At 38.1% G+C, this 21,711-nt stretch overlaps 1 protein-coding gene and 1 long non-coding RNA gene across 3 annotated transcripts in view; one reads left to right on the top strand and one right to left on the bottom strand.

Annotated features, from left to right (window-relative positions):
• The window catches only part of LOC120246018, a 38,702-nt gene extending 30,053 nt beyond the window's left edge, over positions 1-8,649 (bottom strand). The window contains exon 1 of the long non-coding RNA XR_005531949.1: positions 8,595-8,649. This is a non-coding gene — a long non-coding RNA (uncharacterized LOC120246018). The remainder of the gene's footprint in view (positions 1-8,594) is intronic.
• LOC120246016 (glutamyl aminopeptidase) overlaps positions 1-21,711 on the top strand; it is an 84,174-nt gene that overhangs the window by 28,429 nt on the left and 34,034 nt on the right. For both annotated transcript variants that reach the window (XM_039253302.1, XM_039253301.1), the window contains exons 4-10: positions 1,871-1,991; positions 4,772-4,926; positions 5,588-5,701; positions 8,564-8,698; positions 10,784-10,849; positions 17,103-17,168; positions 17,299-17,450. In XM_039253302.1, coding sequence (XP_039109233.1) covers positions 1,871-1,991; positions 4,772-4,926; positions 5,588-5,701; positions 8,564-8,698; positions 10,784-10,849; positions 17,103-17,168; positions 17,299-17,450 — 809 coding nt within the window. The remainder of the gene's footprint in view (positions 1-1,870; positions 1,992-4,771; positions 4,927-5,587; positions 5,702-8,563; positions 8,699-10,783; positions 10,850-17,102; positions 17,169-17,298; positions 17,451-21,711) is intronic.

The raw sequence follows: 21,711 nt of genomic DNA, 5'->3' as shown, positions 1-21,711 counted from the left end.
ATTATGTATTTAAGATTTCTCCCTGTCTTTTCATGGCTTGAGAGCTTATTTCTTTTTAGCACAGAGTAATATTCCATTGTCTGGGTGGACCATAGCTTAGCTATTTATCTACTGAATGACATCTTGGTGGTTCCAAGTGTTGGGAATTATGAGCAAAGCTGCTATAAACATTTACGTGCAGGTATTTGTTGGACATGTTTTAAAATCTTTACGTAAATATAAAGGAGCACAATTGCTGGATCATATAGTAAGGGTATATTTCGTTTTTTAAGAAACTGCCAAATTGGCTTCCAAAGTGGCTGTACCATTTTGCATCCCCAGCAGCGATGTATGGGAGCTCCATATACTTGCTAGCATTTATTGTTGTCAGTGTTCCAGATTTTGGCATTAGTGGGTGTGTGTGGTAGTACCTTATCTTTGCATCTCCTTGATGACATATGATGGGGAGCATCTTTTCGTGTACACGTTTGCCATCTTTGTCTCTTCATTGATGAGGTGTTCATTAAGGTCTTTGGCCCATGTTTTAATCAGGTTGTTTCTTTTCTTCTTGTTGAGTTTTAAGAGTTCTTTGTATATGTTGGGTAACAGTCCTTTATCAGATGTGTCTCTTGCAAATATTTTCTCCCAGTCTGTGGTTTGTCTTCTTATTCTCTTGACATTGTCTTTCACAGAGTGGAAGTTTTTAATGAAGTCCAAATTATCAATTATATCTTTCATAGATCAGGCTTTTGGTGTTGCAAGAAGTTATCTTCATACCCAAGGTCATCTAAGTTTTCTCCTATGTTATCTTGTAGGAGTTTTACAGTTTTGCAATTTACATTTAGGTCTGCAATCCCTCTTAAGGTCATTTTTGTGAAGGGTGTAAGGTCAGTATCTAAATTCATTTTTTTGCACTTGAAGTTCAGTTGTTCCAGCACCATTGGTTGAAAACACTATCTTTGTTCCATTGTATTGCCTTTGCTTCCTTGTCAAAGATCATTTGACATTTTTATTGGGTCTATTTCTGGGCCCTCTTTTGTGTTGTACTGATCTATTTGTCTATTATTTTGCTAATATCACATCATCTTGACTAATGTAGCTTTATAGTAAGTCTTTAAGTCAGGTGGTATCAATCCTCCAACTTAGTTTTTCTCCTTCAGTATTGTGTTGGCTATTCTGGGTCATACATGCTTGAAACTAGGGAGTAAAAAGTCTACACTTGGATTTGATTTATAAACCATGTCATAGGCACACAAATAGAGAATTGATGTAGTTTGTTAAGATTCCTCCCTCTCAGAAAATTTTGAATCACTATATTTTAGACTCTGAGAGTCAAATAGTTAAAGTATCAAAAGGATAATTTGGGCAGTAATGGATAGAATAGTACAAGCAAAAATAAAGTATCTAAGGGCTTCTTTAGATGAGAAAATCACATGACTCGTTTCCTCAAAGGCAGGGTATACAAAGAGAGAGAGAGAGAGAGAGGAAGGAAGGAAGGAAGGAAGGAAGGAAGGAAGGGAGGGAGGAAGGAAGGAAGGGAGGAAGAAATTGATAGAAAAATAGGGAGAGGCATAGATATTAAGAATATATATTCTAAGTGGAAAAAAGTAATAACATTTTTAAAATGTATTGGACCCTATGCCAATTATTGTGACTTACATTATTTCTAGTTATTGAAATTACTCAGAGTGTTATGCAGTATTATTTCCTTCATGCATCAGTCTTGGAGATGAGAAGTGATTTGTTCAAAACCACTCAGAACTGGGATTCAAATAAGTCTCTATCTGGCTCCAAAGCTCACCTTCCTTCCACTGTGTTATATGTCATAATTTTTGTGTGTTTTGTCAAACAAAGAATAATTTTCACTGAATTTTTGTGTTTTGTTTAATAGCTCACTATATATGTCCAACCAGAGCAAAAGCACACAGCCGAATATGCTGCAAACATAACTAAAATTGTGTTTGATTATTTTGAAGAATACTTTGCAATGGATTATGCTCTTCCTAAATTAGGTGAGACTCGTTTTTCATTTTCTAATTTTTAATATTGCCTTTGCTTTCACCTAAGTTATTTCCTCCAGTTTTAGCATTTTTAGTTCAGAGTCACCCCTTAGTCTTTTTATTATATGCTTAAAATATGTGTCTAATATTTATTAGATCCTAAAATATGCATTTTGGATTACTTCAAGAATAACGTCCTTACTTACTCTGTTCTTCCCTGTTAAATGCATAGACTTTTACTTCCAAATAAGGATTAAAGTATTGTGTGGAACTGCACATGTTGATAATAATGGAGCCAGAAATAGCAACCTAAATTAGTTGATTTCAAAATCATTACCATTGCACTAGCCTACACTGCGCCTCTCCCATCAATGAACTGATAACTAAAAGGGATAAATGATGCTTTCGGAGTCCCATGTGCTTCTAGTCCTTCCATTGTACAAAACTAATTCTGGATTCTCCAGCAGTTAAAATGAAACAACACACTGGTGCTCCTTTCATAAATATACATACATATATATATATATTTTAAATTTTTAATGTTTATTTTTGATAGAGAGACAGAGTGTGAGCAGGGGAGGGGCACAGAGAGAGGGAGATACAGATTCTGAAGCAGCCTCCAGGCTCTGAGCTGTCAGCACAGAGTCCGACGTAGGGCTTGAACCCACGAACTACGAGATCATAACCTGAGCTGAAGTCGGACAACCAACCAACTGAGCCATCCAGGCACCCCAGTATATATTTTTTCTAACTGGGGGGGCGGGCATGTTTTCTTTTTAAAATAAAAATAGGGCTGTAATCAAAATGGTATGGATATGACCAACAGCAAAAATGCTTTATTAGTAAAGCTTGAGTGGTTTAGCAAAGACTTTAAATAAAACACCCATGTAGATGTCTGTAGGAATAAAATGAAGGCAACAAGAAAACTAACCCAAAATTGATTTCTCTATTTTGGTTTATGCTTCTATTTTAACAAATTATCAGTGCAAAGTGACTGGGAAGCCAGGTTCTCTGCGTTGGAATAGCTGTGGCTCTGAGCAACTTTGTAGATGCTCCGTTTTCTCTTCAATGGCATCAGCTTCCTACGATTACAGAAAGAGACAGGAAGAGACACAACTTTTCATCAAAATCAGAATAATATTTATAAAATGTTAAGCACATCAATTTAAAAGTCTCCTCTCTTTATGTCACCTGTAACACCCAGGATAAAGTGGAAAGTGGAGCTCTTAGAAATTTATTCTCTCTTCTCGTTTTCTCTTCCTCATTCTTCCTTATTCCTTCTTTATACTTTAAAACGCGTTTTTAGCCCCTTCTGAATTAACTCTTTTTTTTTTTTTAATATTTTTACTTATTTCTAGGAGAGAGAGAGAGAGACAGCATGAGCAGGGGAGGGTAAGAGAGAGAGGGAGACACAGACTCTGAAATAGGCTCCAGGCTCTGAGCTGGCAGTCAGCACAGAGCCGGATGCGGGGCTCGAACCCACGAACTGCGAGATCATGACCTAAGCAAAAGTCGGATGCCCAACCGACTAAGCCACCCAGGCGCCCCATGAATTAACTCTTTCCTAGACTTTTTTACGGAGGTCTTCTGCACTTATCATACTCGTCATTTATTAAATACACTAGAGTTAATTAATTATAATGCTAATACTCACTAGAGAAATTATGTCACAAAAAAGTCCTTTTGTTTAAATATTAGGTACAAATTGTACTCCATAATATTATAGGAAATACTGGTCCTTGGAGGGAATATTTCTCCACCCTTTAAGTGGTGTTCTTGCAATAAAATAGCTAAATCTAAGAATGAAGATGACATGAAAAGAAATCTACTGCTGTAATCTTGATTTTTATTGAAGATATATCCATTTTTCATTCTTTATAAAAAGCTTTAAGAATCCTTATTTTAACCAGAAAGGACCTTTTCTTATATGTTAGATAAAAATTTATTTTTATTTATGTGCCTCATTGAAATTCTCTGTGATAAGAGAAAAATTACATTTTTATTACACTTCATTAACTGATGAAGCTGTATTCTGTCCACTAACCAAGCTCAGCATTTTCTGTTTTGGGATTTAACATGGAACTAATCAGCACCGCCTCTTCCTGTCATTATATCTAAGATTATAGGCCCAAACAAAAATAAAGAATAGACAGTTCTGGTAGAACCTGGCATCGTAGGTCTGGAAGAGAATTTAGAAAGAATACAGTCTATTTCATGCTGATCCAAATTATTTAATGCATGCAAATACATGGGAACCTATTCATTTAGTAGGGATTTGAGTTGATAAATTGTACAGAAATAGGAACAAAAGTGGAATTTTATATTCCCTAATATTCTACATCCTTGGATAGAAATACATTTCTGTGGATTTTGAAGCCCCACACTTCTAAATCTTCCTTTAAAAACTTCACTTTCTTATTCCTCATAGCTTATCCCCAAAGCAAATGGTCTCTGTTACCTAAGTAAAAATCTTGAAAAAAAAGCTAATAAAAATGAAGCACAGAGAGAAACAAAGACGTAAAATTACAGAGCCCTGAAAAGAGCATTGCCATTAGTATCCTTCCTTGAAAAATAGAAGACACATTGATATCTGGAGTCAACAGGAAATGTTCCATGGAAAGTTTGAGTGCCTGAAGACAGAAAAGTTCACACAAATAGATTATTGTTTTTTATTCTAAGAAATTATTTTTAGCCTTTTTAAAAAACATTCATCCAAAGAACTTAATTTGGTAAGAAATGTTATAAACAAATGCAAAGAAGTATTTCTCGTGGGACTGTTTCTTTTTCCATAGATGAAATCGCTATTCCAGACTTTGGCACTGGGGCTATGGAGAACTGGGGACTCATCACTTACAGAGAAACAAACTTGCTTTATGACCCTCAGGAATCAGCCTCATCAAACCAGCAGAGGGTAGCCAGTGTGGTTGCCCATGAACTTGTGCATCAGGTATAGAATCTTAGCATCAAATTAGCTTGTTTTTAATAATGTTTATTTATTTATTTTGAGAGAGAGAGTGCGCACACACACAAACAGGAAAGTGGCAGAGAGGCTCGGTCAGTGCAGAGCCTGATGCTGGTCTCAAACCCACAAACCACAAAATCATGACCTAAGCCAAAATCAAGAGTCAGAGCCTTAATTGACTGAGCCACCCAGATGCCCCTCAAATTTTTGCTTGTTTTTTAAAGTGGCTTAAGACTATAGGAGTAACTGAAATTAATAATAACTCCACAAATAAGAAAGAGCCAATCAGAAAATCCTACTTGAAGGTCTTTCTTAGTGCTAGTAAATATTTTACCATAAAAACCTTTTAAGACACATTGTTTTGCTTTTAGTAAATATACAGGAATCCTTGTTATAACTTTAAATACTCCCAGTAATATCTAAATAAAGGCAATAAACAAAAGAGAATTTAAGGTCATTTAAAAATCAGGAGAAAAGGAAAAAATTCAGGAGAAATGATGCTAGAAATGAATGCTAATTAAGTACAATACCTGCCACTTTTGTGTCAAGTGACATTTTCATGAAGAAATAAATGTACTGAAATTTTCTAGGCCTTTCTACCTCAAGCACACAAATTTAACTATCTCTTTATTGCTTATAATTCCAGTGGTTTGGAAATATTGTGACCATGGAATGGTGGGAAGACTTGTGGCTGAATGAAGGCTTTGCTTCCTTCTTTGAGTTCCTGGGAGTAAACCAAGCAGAAAAAGATTGGCAAATGGTGAGCCCTAAACACATAAGCTACAAATGCCGACTTTCCTCATGCAAAGTGACTGAAACCTTTACACAATGACAATGTCCCCGAGTCAGGGGCCTGGTGTGATGGTGAACTGGTGAGCCAAGCCAAGTTGTGTGTATGAGTAAAACCGGTCAGCTCCACTGAATTCTATCTCCCTTAGGGCAAGTGCCCAGGTCTCAGAGAGCAATTGAGTAGCCCAGTCTGAGGATATCCTTGAAAGAGTCCCTTAATAACATGTTTCAAAGCAGGAAAAAAATAGTGACCTTAGGCAATGCATATTTAATTTAATATTTAAGTGTCTGTAGTGCTAGTCCTTTGAAAAATCTCTAAGTTTAATTTTGCAAACAACTTACCTTACAGAGGTTGCTGAAATAGTGTGGTAAAGAGATAAGAGCATAAACTTAGTGTTACAGGGAATGTGACCTTGAGCAAGTGACATATACTGAGTTGGTTCTCTCCTTTATGAAAGAAGAACATTGTTCTCTCTCTTGTAAGCTTAAAAGCTCCTAAAAATACACGGAACTACCATTATCCTACCTCATGTCTCTAGGGGCCTCGAACAAAGGCGTCTGTGAACCCAAAAGGTATTTTTTTTCTGAAAGGCTAAGCCTGTCTTTATCTCTATTTAGATGGTGTTGGTATGCTTATATGTTAGTATATATGAAAGCATAAGTGTGTAGACGCGTAAAAGTAGTGAATTATAGGACATTGTGTACGATAGAGACCACTGCCCTCTACTGGAAAAAAATAAAAATACAGCCTTAAATACCTGAAGCCTTTGGCCTGTTCCACAACCTATCTTGAAGAGTGAAAAAGTTAACTTGCAATCATTCCTGCTTTAGAACTTTAGTCTACGTCAGGGTTTTTCAACCATGGAACTACTGACATTTGGGCCAGATAACTCAGGAGTGGTTGACAATGGTGGAGGCTGTCCTGTGTACTGTGTAGAATATTTAAGAGCATCGCTGGCCCATATATACGAGATTTAAGTATCCCTCCCTCCCCAGTTGTAAAAGCAAAAATGTGCCCACACATTTCCAGATGTTCCCTGAGGGACAACATTTCCACTAGTTGAGAATCACTCATATATGTTGAAAACTGTTGATTTTGTAATTTTTGAAACTAAACTCTAGAAACGAAAAAATATGTTGTCCTTCATTTTCTATAAAGTAACCTGATGTCAGATTTATATCAGGGTATTGCAGGAAATTAGAACATTTTAAATTGTTGTACTATATATATATATGTATACACACACATATATATAACATTTTAATATTCCAATTCGGTATTTCAAAATACTAATTAATTTCAGAAGAATTTAGTATGCAGTTCTTCAGTGAAATTTAATCAGATGGTCCAACTCATACATATATCATCATTCATTTATGAATTTTTTAAAGTTTATTTATTTTGAGAGAGAGAGAGTGAGAGAGCATGAGCAGGGGAAGGGAGAGAGAGTGAATCCCAAGTGGGCTCCGCACTGATCATGAACTGTGAGATCATGACCTGAGTCGAAACCAAGAATCAGACGCTTAACCAACTGAGCCACCCAAGAGCCCCCATTCATTCATTCTTTATCCATTCGTTCAGTCTTCTGTGTGCAGTGGCACTACAGAGAATCCAAAACTGAATAAAACATAGTTCTTGCCCTCAAGAAATTCCCAGTTAATGGTATGGTGGGTAGAGGGGACAGATAAATAAAAAGACAGATTGTAAGAGAGCCTGGTAAGTACCACAGTGGTGGAGCTTCACTTCACAGGTGAAAACTCTGATGCTCAGGAAGGTAATATAACTTTCTAATCTCACATAGACAATTGGTAGCACAACCAAGACTAGAGTCAAATTTCCTGACACTGAGACCTGAATTCTTTCTGCACCTAAAAGGTGTACAAAGTTTTAAATCCAGGTCAAAACTACCTTGATTGGCAGTCATCACTTCACAATAGTACCTTGCCTATTATAAATAGAAATCACAAAATTGGAAAACCTAAATATGGTATGCTCCTCTGCGAAGAATAGTTTTAATAAAGTAAGACCAATAAAGCTTTTGATTTTTTTAGTAATGATTTAACAGAATGAGATTTCAGAATCTAATTGATGATGAATCAAAATAGTAATAGCAGCTATGGTGTTGGGTTTCACTCCAGCAGGGACTATGCCAAATGCTTACCATGCATTATGTCTTTGAATTCTCTAACAATTCCCATTATCCCTATTTGATGGGTGTGGGAACTTGCTTAAACCTACAGATCTAGAAAATGGAAACATTGAGTTATGAGCCATGGAAGTAGACAGCTAGACCTCTCAATCCTGTATTTTGCTGAGAAAACATAGGGTTAGAATGAGATGATGAACTGTGGCAAAAACTAATATTTTCTTTGATTAATTATGAATCATCCAAATTCTAATGTTTCGTTGACGGGGAAAAAAAATCCCAAACATCAATTTTTGGCAGATCAACATGTATCCTCACTTAATTCTGAGGACAAATCTGTGAGGTGTCCATTGCACAGGTATGGAAATAGGGCTTGGAAAGTTTGGCACGTGTCCGAAAGGCACACAGAAGTGGCAGAAACAGAATTCACAGATGCTTATGTCTTCTTGACTTGTAAAGTCAAGGAATTATAGGGGTAAAGTCAAAGGAATTATAATAGAAGAAGGGAATGGAATCCATGCAAATTAATCAGTGCAACACATGATTCATTGGGACACCTAATGCTGGTCTTGAGTAATTTGATCGATTTACATTTATTTTCCCTCAGTTTTATATAAATGATATTTTGAAATATGGACCAGTATAAAGGAAGTGCTGTATTTCTCTGGTTCATTGTGTCATTTCAGAGAGATCAGATGTTACTTGAAGATGTGTTACCTGTACAAGAGGATGATTCTTTGATGTCCTCGCACCCAATTGTTGTCACGGTGACAACTCCTGCTGAAATAACATCTGTCTTTGATGGAATATCCTATAGCAAGGTGGGGAAAACAGAACATGAGTGTGAGCCTCTTCCTGTGTAGTGACTTTGAGTAAATGCCTAAAAATGGTAAGAATGATTAGACTATGCTCACAGGCTTCAGGAAACAGCGTGGAACTTGTTTTGGATGCTGAATATTCAGTAGTTTGTGCTCTTCAGTCAAACCGATTAATGCTGGTAATTGTCACAAGATTTTGAAACAGGTTTTTAAAGACTTCTCCCTTCACTTTTGTTTATAACCTCTCTCATTCTAACTGAACATGTACACTTTAAGCATCACATTTAAAATTGTTTTATTTGCTCTTTTAAAAGACAGTAAATCTTTTTCTGCCATGTGGTCTTTGGGAAATGCCATACATGGGGACATTTTTTTTTCTTTCTTTTCTTTCTTTCTTTTTTGGGGGGGGGGACATCTTTTCTATAGAATCCTTTAGTGTTTCCAATAAGAACTGAAACCCAACTCAGTTGGAAGGAATTCCTTTTATCCATTTTTATATAAGATATAAAGATGACTTTATTAGCATGTTGTAGATGGGGCATTTTTAAAAAATATTTTTATTTATTTCTAGGAGAGAGAGATAGACAGCGTGAGCAGGGGAGGGTCAGAGAGAGAGGGAGACACAGACTCCGAAATAGGCTCCAGGCTCTGAGCTGGCAGTCAGCACAGAGCCCGACACGGGCTCAAACCCACGAACCGCAAGATCATGACCCAAACGAAAGTTGGACGCTCAACCGACTAAGCCACCCAGGCGCCTAGATGGGGCATTTTTATCCATGAAATTTTTTTTTGCAAAGTTACTGAAGATCTGCCGTGACCCATTTTCTCCCACAGCGTCTCCTTCCTACAGTTCTGCCTCCAAACATACTCATGCCTGCATGCAGCATAATTTAGTTATTTCCCCTTTGCTGCTCATGGTTTACCCACTATGCTCAGTTGCTCAAAACCCACTGGAAATGAATACATGTTGCTATTCTGAACAATACCTAGTATTGGTTTAAGACAAAATATTATAATTACTAAAATGACTACTAGTTAAAATGGCTTAAGTGAGAAAAGCCTTTATAGATTACCATTTCAAATTTATAGCATCATATTTTTGGCTTTCCCTATCATTCCCACGGCATCTTTTTAGGCTTCTCTTCTCATTTTTCTTTCACATCACCAATGATTCTTTTAAAAATTTCTGTTAAAATAAACATTTCTAGTCCACTAACAGTACATTCTAATAGCTCACATGGAGATGTTTATATTTTATTACAGTTATATACAGTTTATATTTTATCAGTTTCTTTCTGAGTCCTAGATATTCCATGGGTTTAAGATAGTAGGTCAGAAATAAATAAATGTTCTAAGCCTTTAGTCTTCTAGGTGCAAAGATAATTTATACTTATTAAATTGCAGTAAAAATTACTAATTTGGATGGGGAGTGGCCCATGATTTTCCAGCAAGTTACTTGAAAATTGATTTAAAAATTTATAAGTAGTGCATTTTAGTATTAATCTTATAACATATGCAAAGAAAGTAGAGAGCAGAGGTATTCATTAGATTCTTCAGACAAAATAAAACCAAATGAGATAAACTACTTTTGAAGAGGATTTTATGTCTAAATGATGTATTTATATCAAACTGTTTGATCAGATATTTCCTCAACTATCTATTTCCACTAAATGTTGTACTTTTAAAGTACTGAAATATATTTAAGAAGTAGCCAGAATTTTATCATGGAATTACTTTCCTTATTCACTGAAAAATAAGGGTTTTCTAAGTCTTTCAAACCATTCTCTTTCATTAGAAAAGCTCCATCTGCTGGTTCATTTGGCAAAGTGCAATAATTATTTAAACCCCAAGTCTCTGAAATGATGGCCACTTTATCCATTTCTCTTTACCTTTTAGTTATTTTAGAAGCCTAGACACAGGGGGTGTGCCAAATGCCATTTTTATCTTAAAATGATAGAGCTATATCCAAGTAATTTAGTGGAATCATACTGAAGAAATAATCTCACACATATGATCAGAAAGTACTAGTCACAATAGCGATCATTGGTATCCTTTCCTAGTTTGATTTGTCATTCTTTTCCACCGCAGGGCGTTTCCATTCTGAGAATGCTTGAAGACTGGATAACACCAGAGAAGTTTCAAAAAGGCTGTCAGGTACGATTTATCGCTTTTAATAGTATTAAGCGTAAGCTACATTGCTCCGTGGCTGATGAATGTCAGTATGTGATTAATCAAGGACGATCCCTGTTTTACTTTTTCCTCTCCTTACTCAGGGATAGATTAAATAGCAAAACATAAAAAGGTGACTTCACATCCAGTTAAGTGGCTACACTGTGTCTCTAATTACCATTTAGCAGAAATTTCATGGAGAAGTTACTTGGAGTCCTTGGTTATTTTTGATATCCTTTACATGTGTATTAGCTCAGGCTGCCATAATAAATATATCAACTGGGTGGTTTAAACAACGGAAATTTATTTTCTCACCATTTCTCACCTTGGCCAAGAAGTCTCTGGCCAAGGCACTGCAGACTCCTGTTTTAGAGAGGGCTGTCAGCCTGGTTTGCAGACGGCTGCCTTTCTCTGTGTCTTCACATGGCAGAGGGAGAGAGCTCTCTGGTGCCTCTTATCATAAGGACATTGATCCCATAGTGAGGGTCCCACCCTCATGACTTCATCTGAACCTAAATGCTTTCCAAAGGCCTCATCTGCAAACACAATCGCATTAGAGATGAGAGCTTCACTGTATGAATTTTGGGGAATGTGATTCAGGCCATAGCCACATGACATAAAGATTTAAATGTATCTATAAAAGTCTTCCCTTATAGTTCATACAAGGACTTTTCCCTTATTATTGGACTTAAAAATGGCAAATATACACATTCAAGGAATGTGGGGGAGTCAAGGAATAAAGAGGGCCTGCTTCCTTTTGGAAACAGAAATGATAATAAATTTTCAAAAGTGTTTCACACATCTTTTGTGTTTTGCTAGCAAAACCAAAGCCAAATCTCTCAGGGTTTTATGTTATCAGTGTTGCTTCACTGTGTCCCTGTAAGTGCCCTGTCTGCGGGTTGGCCCTGCTGTGGCCCGGAGATGGAATTGTTTTCCAGCTTCTTCCCTTTATTCTCTGCCCTCCCTTCTGTGGTGCCCCAGGTAGTTAGGCAGAGTTGTGGTGCTGGATGCCTGTCCAGAGCGTAGAAAAGAGGTCAGAACAGCACTCTGTCAGCTTTCCCAAAGAGGATCCACACTCCTTTTGGATGTGATTACCCAGGACAGTGTCCGTTCACCATTCCTTCAGCTCTTACCACTACCAAGCCTTGTTATGTGGCATCTAGCACTCTCTAGGCTACCCCAAAAAGAAACAGTCCATTTCTACCCAATGGTAAAATTCCTAGGTGACTAGTTATGTAAGAAATAAGTCCAAGACTTAGGAAATATTCAGCGAGCACATCAATAGATTTTACTTCTTTTGTCCATTAATAAAATATTCTGTGTGGTTGGAAACTAATTTGACAATAAACTATTTGTAAAAAAATATATATATATTCTGTGTGGACACTGGAAGAAAGGGAAAAGCCATGTGCTTGTTCTTATGTGTACATTAGAACACTTTGTAACTTTTCCATCAGCTTCAGACTCACATTTCATCATATCTTCTCCTACTGGGATCACCTTTAGTGGGGAACTCTGTCTCCTATATCTTTGCATATATTCCAGTCTCTAGTAGATGGCATCACACATGATGGGCAATCCAAACAATGCTTCTTAAGTGAATGAACGGTCTACAATAAATGACCTAGAGAAAAACAAAGACAATTCATTTTGAAACATTAAGTTAAAATTCCAATTGCATAGTTTCATTCTAAATTAAACCGGTGGATAACATTCTTGGAATCTTCAAAGCTGACTTCAAATTAAATGATTTTTATAGTAACTCCTAGAGATGTTCCGGGAGTCTTTAAAAGTGAATAGCTATTCTAATAATTCAGTAATACTCTCATATTTTCTTTAGCCTGGTATCTATGGTGTAATTAATTAAAAATCCAGTCCTGTCTAAAACTAATATTTCTCAAGTGAAATCTGTCTTCCTCCATCCTGTGACTACAGATGCAGCTAGAAACTAAACCAGAATGATTAGATATTAATTTTTTCATGCCATCATAGTGCTGTGGAATAAATTAACACACACACACACACACACACACACACAGACACACACCCCACTAACCACTAAACCCTCACTTTTTTCCTACAATCTTCAAACACTAGCTAATATCTGAAAACAGTATATGGTCAGTGTAGACCACACTCAGTTAAGCTCACAAACCAATTGGAACATTCTTCCACTTCATTCAAGTATCTGAATAGTATCTTTACTTGAATTAGCATCCCTCTGTGATTGCACCCCCTAAATTCCTGAAGCCGTGATATTGTTCAAGATGTTTTCCTGGCAAATACTAACTTTCTGCCCAAAGTGACTCTTCATTAGCTAACCTGGCATGGCACTAAATCTGGGGATGGCCAGCTTTCTGTTCTCTTTCAAGCTCATCACCTTCCCCCAAACCCCACCTCCGACATCAAGATAGGTAGTAGTGAGAGGGAATAAGATCAAAACCATCACCTGGAAAATCTTTAAGGCTGTGCTTGTGCATAAGAAATTATAATAGATGGGGCGCCTGGGTAGCTCAGTGGCCGACTTCGGCTCAGGTCATTATCTCGTGGTTTGTGAGTTTGAGTCCCAAGGTGAGCTCTGTGCTGACAGTTCAGAGCCTTAGAGCCTGCTTCGGATTCTGTATCTCCCTCCCTCTCTCTCTCTCTGCCCCTTCCCCACTCACATTCTGTCTCTCTGTCTCTTAAAAATAAATATTTTTTAAAAATTTAAAAAGAAATGATAATAGATAATGGGGCATTTGAAACAGCATATGGTCATGAAATCAAGCTGAGAAATATATCCATGCTTTCTTTTCCTCCGGGTATAAGAGGTATCCCTGATGGAACAGCAGTGGCTCAGGTGCAACATGTCCTTTCCCTTCCTAGGATACTAGTAACAGAACCAGTGTTCTTTTCCTTTTGTGCTTACCACCCCAAACCCAGCCAATGGGAGCACTAGGATCGGGGGATGTAGGTCACCATGAAATTTTGAATGGAATGACTGCATCGTGAATATTCAAGGTGAAGAATTTCCTCATATAGAGTATTCGGAAATGTACTAATCTAGACAAAATAGAATTGATGTCTTTTTTTGTTTTTTAAGAGAGAGAGCACAAATAGGGGAGGGGCAGAAGGAGAAGGAGAGATCACATCTTAAGCAAGCTCCACACTCAGCAGGGAGCTTCATGGCAGCTCCCGGGCTTGATCTCATGAGGATGAGACCCTGACCTGAGCCGAAATCAAGAGTCAGACACTTAACTGACTGAGCCACCCAGGCACTCAAAATTGATGTCTTTTCATATACTGTTTATATAAATGTCCATGTAGCCTATAGTTCAGTAGAAGCAAGAGACTGTGGTTTAAAAAGCAGTAACAATAATAACATCACTGACAGAAAGCTCACAAACTGGTTCAGGATTTAGAATTCTTTCAAGGTTACCTCAGGACCTCAGGAAAATCTCATCACCTCTCTAGGCACCAGTTTCCTTCACCCCCAACAAAATTTGAGTTGTACTAATAATACTTAATGTCCCTTCTAGTGCTAAGATTGCACAGTTCTAAGCTCAAGGTATTGTGAGTATACAAATAAACTCCTCTAAATTAATTTTAAATGGTTGTTGTTGTTTTTTAATTCCTGAGAAAGAGAGACAGTGTGAGCAGGGGAGGGTCAGAGAGAGAGGGAGACGCAGAATCTGAAACAGGCTCCAGGCTCTGAGGTAGTTGTCAGCACAGAGCCCGACACGGGGCTCAAACCCACAAACTGTGGGATCATGACCTGAGCCAGTCGCACGCTTAACCGACTGACCCTCCCAGGCGCCCCTCTAAATTAATTTTAAAAAGCTATTACTCACTAGAAATTGTCATTAAGAGGTAGCTACGGTTGCAATTAATTACTATTTCAAGTATCCAGTTATTTTATTTAGAATGAATGATTTGTGCAAAGCTCTGGAACAAATGCTTAAAACTGATACCGATTGAGTGGCTTTCATTTCTTCTCCCTTCCTTTGCCTGCCCTCCAGTGGCGGTGCTGAGAAGTGAACTAATCAGAGGAACAAAAACAAAGGCGGCATTCCAAACTGGTCTCAACCCTAGTCCAGGCTTCTTGGAGCAGGGCATCTAATATTGTTTCATCTCTTTACACCTCAAATGAAAGGAATTTAGAAACTAATGTGACTTAGGCACAGTAACTTCCTGAAAATTATAGTCACTTAGAGTGAAAATGTCATGTGCAACGTTAACCACTTGTTATTCTTTGAAGGCTCAAGGAACACTTAAGAAAGTGACAGCATTTTTATTTTATTTTATTATTTTATTTTATTTTATTTTATTTTATTTTATTTTATTTTATTTTATTTTATTTTTTTATTATTTTTTGAAAGAGAGTGAGCCTGAGCAGGAGAGGGGAGAGCGAGAAGGAGAGAGAGAGAATCCCAAGCAGGCTCTGCACCCAGCGCAGAGTCCAATGCAGGTCTCTATTGCACAGCCCTGAGATCATGACCTGAGCTGAAAACAAGAGTCAGATGCTCAACTGACTGAGCCACCCAGGTGCCCCAAAGATGTCCATATTTTAATTGGGACAATTCCTGACAGCAACAGAGGTGTGATACAGCAGGAACGTTGGAGGGTTTCCTGGAGATGCATGAGTGGCTTCCAATTATGAGACTAGGAGAAAACTAGGATTTCCTTTAGTGACCTACCACATTGGACCTAAAAAGTCATATAGAGAGAGACTTTGTGAACAGAATTGCTAACGGGGAGAGCTTTCTAGTTAAAAAACTCCTATTTTAAAACTATTTGAAGAGTAAAGACATTCTTTACTCTCGTGAATAATTTCCCCAATTTATCCAGGATCAGGATCATCATTATCATTCTTACTATTCGAAAGGTTGTATATCCATTTCTTTAAAGCAGGGGTCTGTTTGGGCGCGTGGGTGGCTCAGTCAGTTAAGGACCTGACTTTGACTCAGGTCATGATCTTGCAGTTGACGAGTTTGAGCCCTGCATCGGGCTCTGTGCTGACAGCTCAGGGCCTGGAGCCTGCTTTGGACTCTGTGTCTCCACCTCTCTGCCCCTCCCTGCTCATGCTCTGTCTCTCAATAATAAATAAGCATTAAAAAAGATTTAAATTGCACAGTGGTGCAATTTAAAACTTTGAAGCAGGGGTCTACCAACAGCTACTTGCAGGCCAAATCTGGCCCACCACTCACTTTTCTAAGGTCTGCAAACAAAATCATTTCTACAGCTTTGAATTGTTGAAAAATCACAAGAAGGACAATATTTCATGACGTGTGGAAGTTACATGAAATTCAAATATCAGAGCGCATAAATAATGTTTTCTTGGTTTTTCATTTACATGTTATCTATGGATGCTTTTGTGCTACAGAGGCAGAGTTGAGTAGGTGTGACAGACGCTATAGAACCCATAAAACTTAAAATCTTTACTATATAGCTTTTTACCAAAAAAAAGTTTGCTGAGCCTTGGCTTAGAGACAGGCTTACCTGTTTTATCTTTGCATATAGCCTCAATCACTCATGTGTGATGGGCTCATCTAGTGTCTGAGATGAGAAAACACCACTATAAGTGAAGGTAGGGGATGTAGCCAATAGCGACAGGTTAACAGCTCTAAGATCATAGAATTATGAATCTCTCTTCACACTGGATCACAAATGTTATGGACTGTTGACTGTTTGCTGAACACTTGACTGCCCTTAAGTATCTTATATTTCTTGTCCTGAAAAAAATTAAGTGTTTCCTCTCCTGTGCACAAGCCCATTAGACTATTAAAAAAAGGACAAGCTAGGGGCACCTGGGTGGCTGAGTCAGTTGAGCATCTGGCTTTTGATTTCGGCTCAGGTCATGATCCCATGGTCATGGGATCAAGCCCTGCATCGGGCTCCACACTCAGGGTTGAGCCTATTTAAGATTCTCTCTTTCTCTCTCTCTCTCTCTTCCCTTCGGCCCCTCTCCCCTGCTTGCATGCACTCTCTCTCTAAAATAAAAAATAAAAAAATTAAAATAAAAAAAATAAGCTACATCATTGATAAGGAAAAATATTCCTTGTGCTTTATAAATAAATTATTTGACGTTTTTATAGGTTACAAAATGTTTTACATGCAGTGTGTCATTTGACTTTTACTGAAGGTACACTTGCCATATTATACATTAGAGTGAAAAATGTTGACAGATTCAGCTCATGTGGTGGAAGTATGAGAAAAGCATACATTGATTTCTAAAATGCTTGTTATCTTTCACATACAGATTTACTTGGAAAACTACCAATATAGGAATGCAAAAACTGATGATTTTTGGGGAGCACTTGAACAGGTAAGAAGTATATCCCCAACTATTTCTTTGATTAACATATGATTTATCAATCATTTCTTTATCTGATTATTCTATCCTTTCATTTCCCCTAATTTGTTAATTGTTCCTCTTTTTTTTTTTTTAATATCAGGCAAGTAATTTACCAGTGAAAGAAGTAATGGATACATGGACCAAACAGATGGGTTATCCTGTACTTAATGTGAAAGATATGAGGAACATCACACAGAAGCGCTTTCTATTGGACTCAAGAGCGAATTCTTCTGAGCCACATTCAGCTCTTGGGTAAGGATCTAAAATGCATTTGAAAAGAAAAGCAGAAATTTGATGGAAATACTGGCCATTTGCTTAGTTCTTACTCTCCAGTACATGATTGGTTGGTGATAATTTAAAAGCACAATGTCTTTAGGGAAACATAAGCATCCAGACATAGGTCCATGGTCTCCAGGTTCAAGATGGTGGACTGAGCACATGCATCCAAGTCCTGTTCTTCCCAGAAACCACTGAATAAAGAAATAGAAGTGTTACAAGAAATAACCTCATAAAAGAAAGAAAGAGGAGGGGCAGATAGATTCTAGAAGAAAAGCCAGAAGGAGAAATATCTATAGAAAACAAACAAACTGAGGAGGATGAAGCCAGATAAAAACTTGCTCTAGAGGTAGTAATATCTTCCATCTTCCTAGACAGGCTCAGGGCTGACTGTCAGCATGAAGAGTGGAGCGCAGGAAGGAGCGGTGAGGATGAAAATAGGACAAATAATTTGAAGTCTAGACTCAGGACAATTGTGCCAGTCAGAAACACCCCCATTTCACTTTCCCTTCACCTACTGACATCCTTTCCTCTGTTCAGAGCTCTTGGAAGTCTGCCAGAAGTCTGGCAATGACCCAAGGTAAAAATCCAAAGGCTCTTCCCCCCCCCCCCCCCCCCCCCCCCCCAAAATGACTAAAACAGTGGAGGTGAGCTAAGGGTTTCAATTTGGTTAGGATGCCAGGAGTATAGCTTTCCTCTGTATGGCATTTGTAGGGGGATGGGCTGGAGCTGCCAGATCCCCTCATACATGCTCAGAGCCCCCGGGCAGACTTCTGTTCAGAGGAAAAGGCTGTTTCAAAAAATATACCTCCCTCTCAACAGCAGAGGGATTACATACAAGATACCAAGAATAATTAAATTAGTCCTTCTTTCTGAAATATAAATGGGCAATTAAGATCACAAGGCACATAAAAAAATCTAAAAGGATAAAAGTTTGAACAAACAAAAAACCTGTCTCTAATAAGAACATAATTGAGGAAAAAGAAAATAAATTTATAAAATACATTCAGAGATCAAAGAAGCTATTAACACTTATTAACTCAGAGCAGAGTATCTTTGAAAAAACAAACTTAGAATATAGAATTGCTCTGAAAGATTAAATTTTTGGTTGTCAAAGAATTAATAGACCAAGTAGCAATAAGTTTGGGGAATTCTCCAAAGTTATAGGGCAAACATAGAGAGCTGACAAATATGAAAGAGAAGACAAATATGAAATGTCCAGCATCCAACTAATAGATGTCTCTCTTTTTTTAAACGTTTTATTTATTTTTGAGAGAGACATTGAGAGACAGCAGGGGAGGGTCAGAGAGAGAGGGAGACACAGAATCGGAAGCAGGCTCCAGGCTCTGAACTAGCTGTCAGCACAGAGCCCAACGCGCGGCTCAAACCCATGAACCGTGAGATCATGACCTGAGCCGAAGTCGATGTTTAGCAGATGAAGCCACTCAGGCGCCCCTAGATGTTAGAGAGATAGAGCACAAGTAGGGGAGGGACAGAGAGAGAGCGAGACAGACTCTGAAGAAGGCTCCAGAACAAGACCTGAGCTTCAGTTTTTAAAAGGGGATGCTTCCAAGAGGGGCTGGGCTGTGGGGAGGGTGGAAAAGGAGACTGGCTTTTCAACAGCAGTTCTTCTAGTTTTTGACAAGAATGTTTTTATTTACAAACTGCACAAATGAAATTCTCCTGAATATTTAAACAGCAATTATAAACTCAACCAATCAAATTCTCTCGCGTATATCATTTATAAGTAACTTCTGAATATCACTACTTAAAATTTCATTAAATCCTATTTGTAATTTCAAAATACAAACACCTAAAGACACAGATTTATAAATCAAATTTAAAAAAACCTTCCTCTATGTTTTTTATTAATGTAATTAAAATTCATACAGTATACCAAATTTCTTGGGCATCTTCAACATATTAAGCATCAAACCTTTAACTTTACAAACTCAGAGTTTTCAAGACATTTAAACATGACTCCTGAGTTAAAGTATCCTAAGAATTCCAGTTAAAATTATCAATACAATATGTCATTTCTCTTTTATTTGCCAGACTTTTAAAAATTGGCAAGGGTGGGGGCGCCTGGGTGGCTTAGTTGGTTAAGCGTCTGACTTTCGCTTGGGTCATGGTCTCACGGTTCGTGGGTTCGAGCCCCGCATCGGGCTCTGTGCTGGCTGCCAGGTCAGAGCCTGGAGCCTCTTTCGGAGTCTGTATCTCCCTCTCTCTCTGACCCTCCCCTGCTCATGCTGTCTCTCTCTCTCTCTCTCTCCTAGAAATAAATAAAAATATTTTTAAAAAATATTGGCAAGGGTGAAATTGGAATGATATGTATTCAAATATTGTAGAAGCTGACAAAATGTGCAAACAGCCAATGATTTCACATTTGTCACACTTGTATGAATATAGCTTATACAAAAAGTCTGAGTATTATGTCCATTTCTGCATACTTAGTTGTTTTTGTCTACACTTCTGGGATGCCAATTGCTCCCAATGGGAGAGAATGAAATCAAGATCTCAGGAACTCTGGCATGGGGCTGGCCACAAAGCCTGGGTCTACCACTTTGGGGATATCACCTTAGCCCCCCATTATCCAGAAGAGCCTGCTCCTAGACAGCACCCTGACTAAATGGGAACAACATGGCGTAGCACTAGTTCCCTGGACATCATTCCAATTTGACCTTGGCCAGTTTTTTTTCTCCCTCAGTATCATTGACAAACAATTGACATACATCATGTATACTTTTAACATGTACAATATGATGGTTTGATTTATGTATATTGTGAAACGATGACCACAACAGGCTCATCACCCATGCCAGTTTTTACCGTCCCACTTGGTTTGGGTAGAGAGACTTTTGCACCCATGGTCCCTTCAGCTGTTCTCTAATTTTCACTGCCTGGTTTCTACCAAAAAGGCCCTTAGCCCTCTTTATCTCCTCTTTAGTCTCAATGATTTTGTATATTAAAAGTTACTTATATATAAATCATCACAAGAGCCATTATTCTGTAGTAATTAAGATAACATGAGGAAGAAGAATTATAGGGTGTGACAAAGGTGTCCCAGGATAACTATAAGCTGGTTCTTTTACAGTTACTGTTTTATGTTCTAGCAAATTAGATTGGCCAAATTTAATACTGCTAGAGACTATTTAGATATTAAAACTTAAAAATATTTCTTTCTTGTGAATCAAACTTCCACTGGGGAGTAATTACTCTCTCCTGTTATGTGTATCCATGGGTACACTGAGCCTGACTTAATGGGTGGGTCAGGAGGTATGCTTGAATAGGGAAGGGCACAGAAGACTTTCTTGAAGAAGTGATATTTAACAGGGTGCCTGGGTGGCTCAATCAGCTAAGCGTCCGACTTCAGCTCAGGTCATGATCTCACGGTTTGTGGGTTCAAGCCCCATGTCAGGCTCTGTGCTGACAGCTAGCTCAGAGTCTGGAGACTGTCTTCTGATTCTGTATCTCCCTCTCTCTCTGACCCTCCCCTGCTTATGCTGTCTCTATCTCTGTCTCAAAAATAAATAAAAACATTAAAAAAAGAAGTGATATTTAAGCTAAGGAAATTGATATGAGGGGATGACCATGGGCGATGTTCAAAAGAGAAACTATAACATGAAGAAGGCCTTGGGGAGGGGGGTGAGTAGCATTACACATATAATACACAACACTCACTAAGCATTCACTCAGTACCTGCCACTACTTTAAGCACTTTAGAATATTTTATTATGATAACAGGTAGGGAAATTGACAAATAACTGAAAATGATTAGATAACTTATTCAAGGGTACAATGAGTACCAGTGATGGAACTCTGATTTGAACATGAGCAGTCTGGCTCCAAGAAACTGAACAGCAGACAGGCACTGGGGACACTGGGGACAGAGGCAGGGGCCAGGCGTGCAGACCACATTGAGGATTTTGAACAACAGTGTGCAACTTTAAGGACTTCAAAGAGAGAATTGGTAGGATCACCTCTATTTTTTTCAGAGTTCCCCTCTGGCTGCATTATAGAGACTGGATCAGAGCAGTGCAAGAGTGGAAGAAGGAAGACCAGTTACTCTGATAATTGTAGCAATTGACTCATGTGAGAGATGATACAGAAGACTGGGTCTGCACTAGCAGAGTGGCCGTGGGCTGGAGGGGTGTGGTAGACGTTCCAGAGATTGCGTTGTGCTACAGTTTGTTGTTAAAGAATAAACAGTATGCAGTGAAGTGAATTGGGTGAATCT

Source organism: Hyaena hyaena, unplaced genomic scaffold (genome assembly GCF_003009895.1).
Source record: "Hyaena hyaena isolate Hyena2069 unplaced genomic scaffold, ASM300989v1 scaffold_444, whole genome shotgun sequence".
NCBI lineage: Eukaryota > Metazoa > Chordata > Mammalia > Carnivora > Hyaenidae > Hyaena > Hyaena hyaena.
This window is presented reverse-complemented; position numbering and strand designations above follow the sequence as displayed.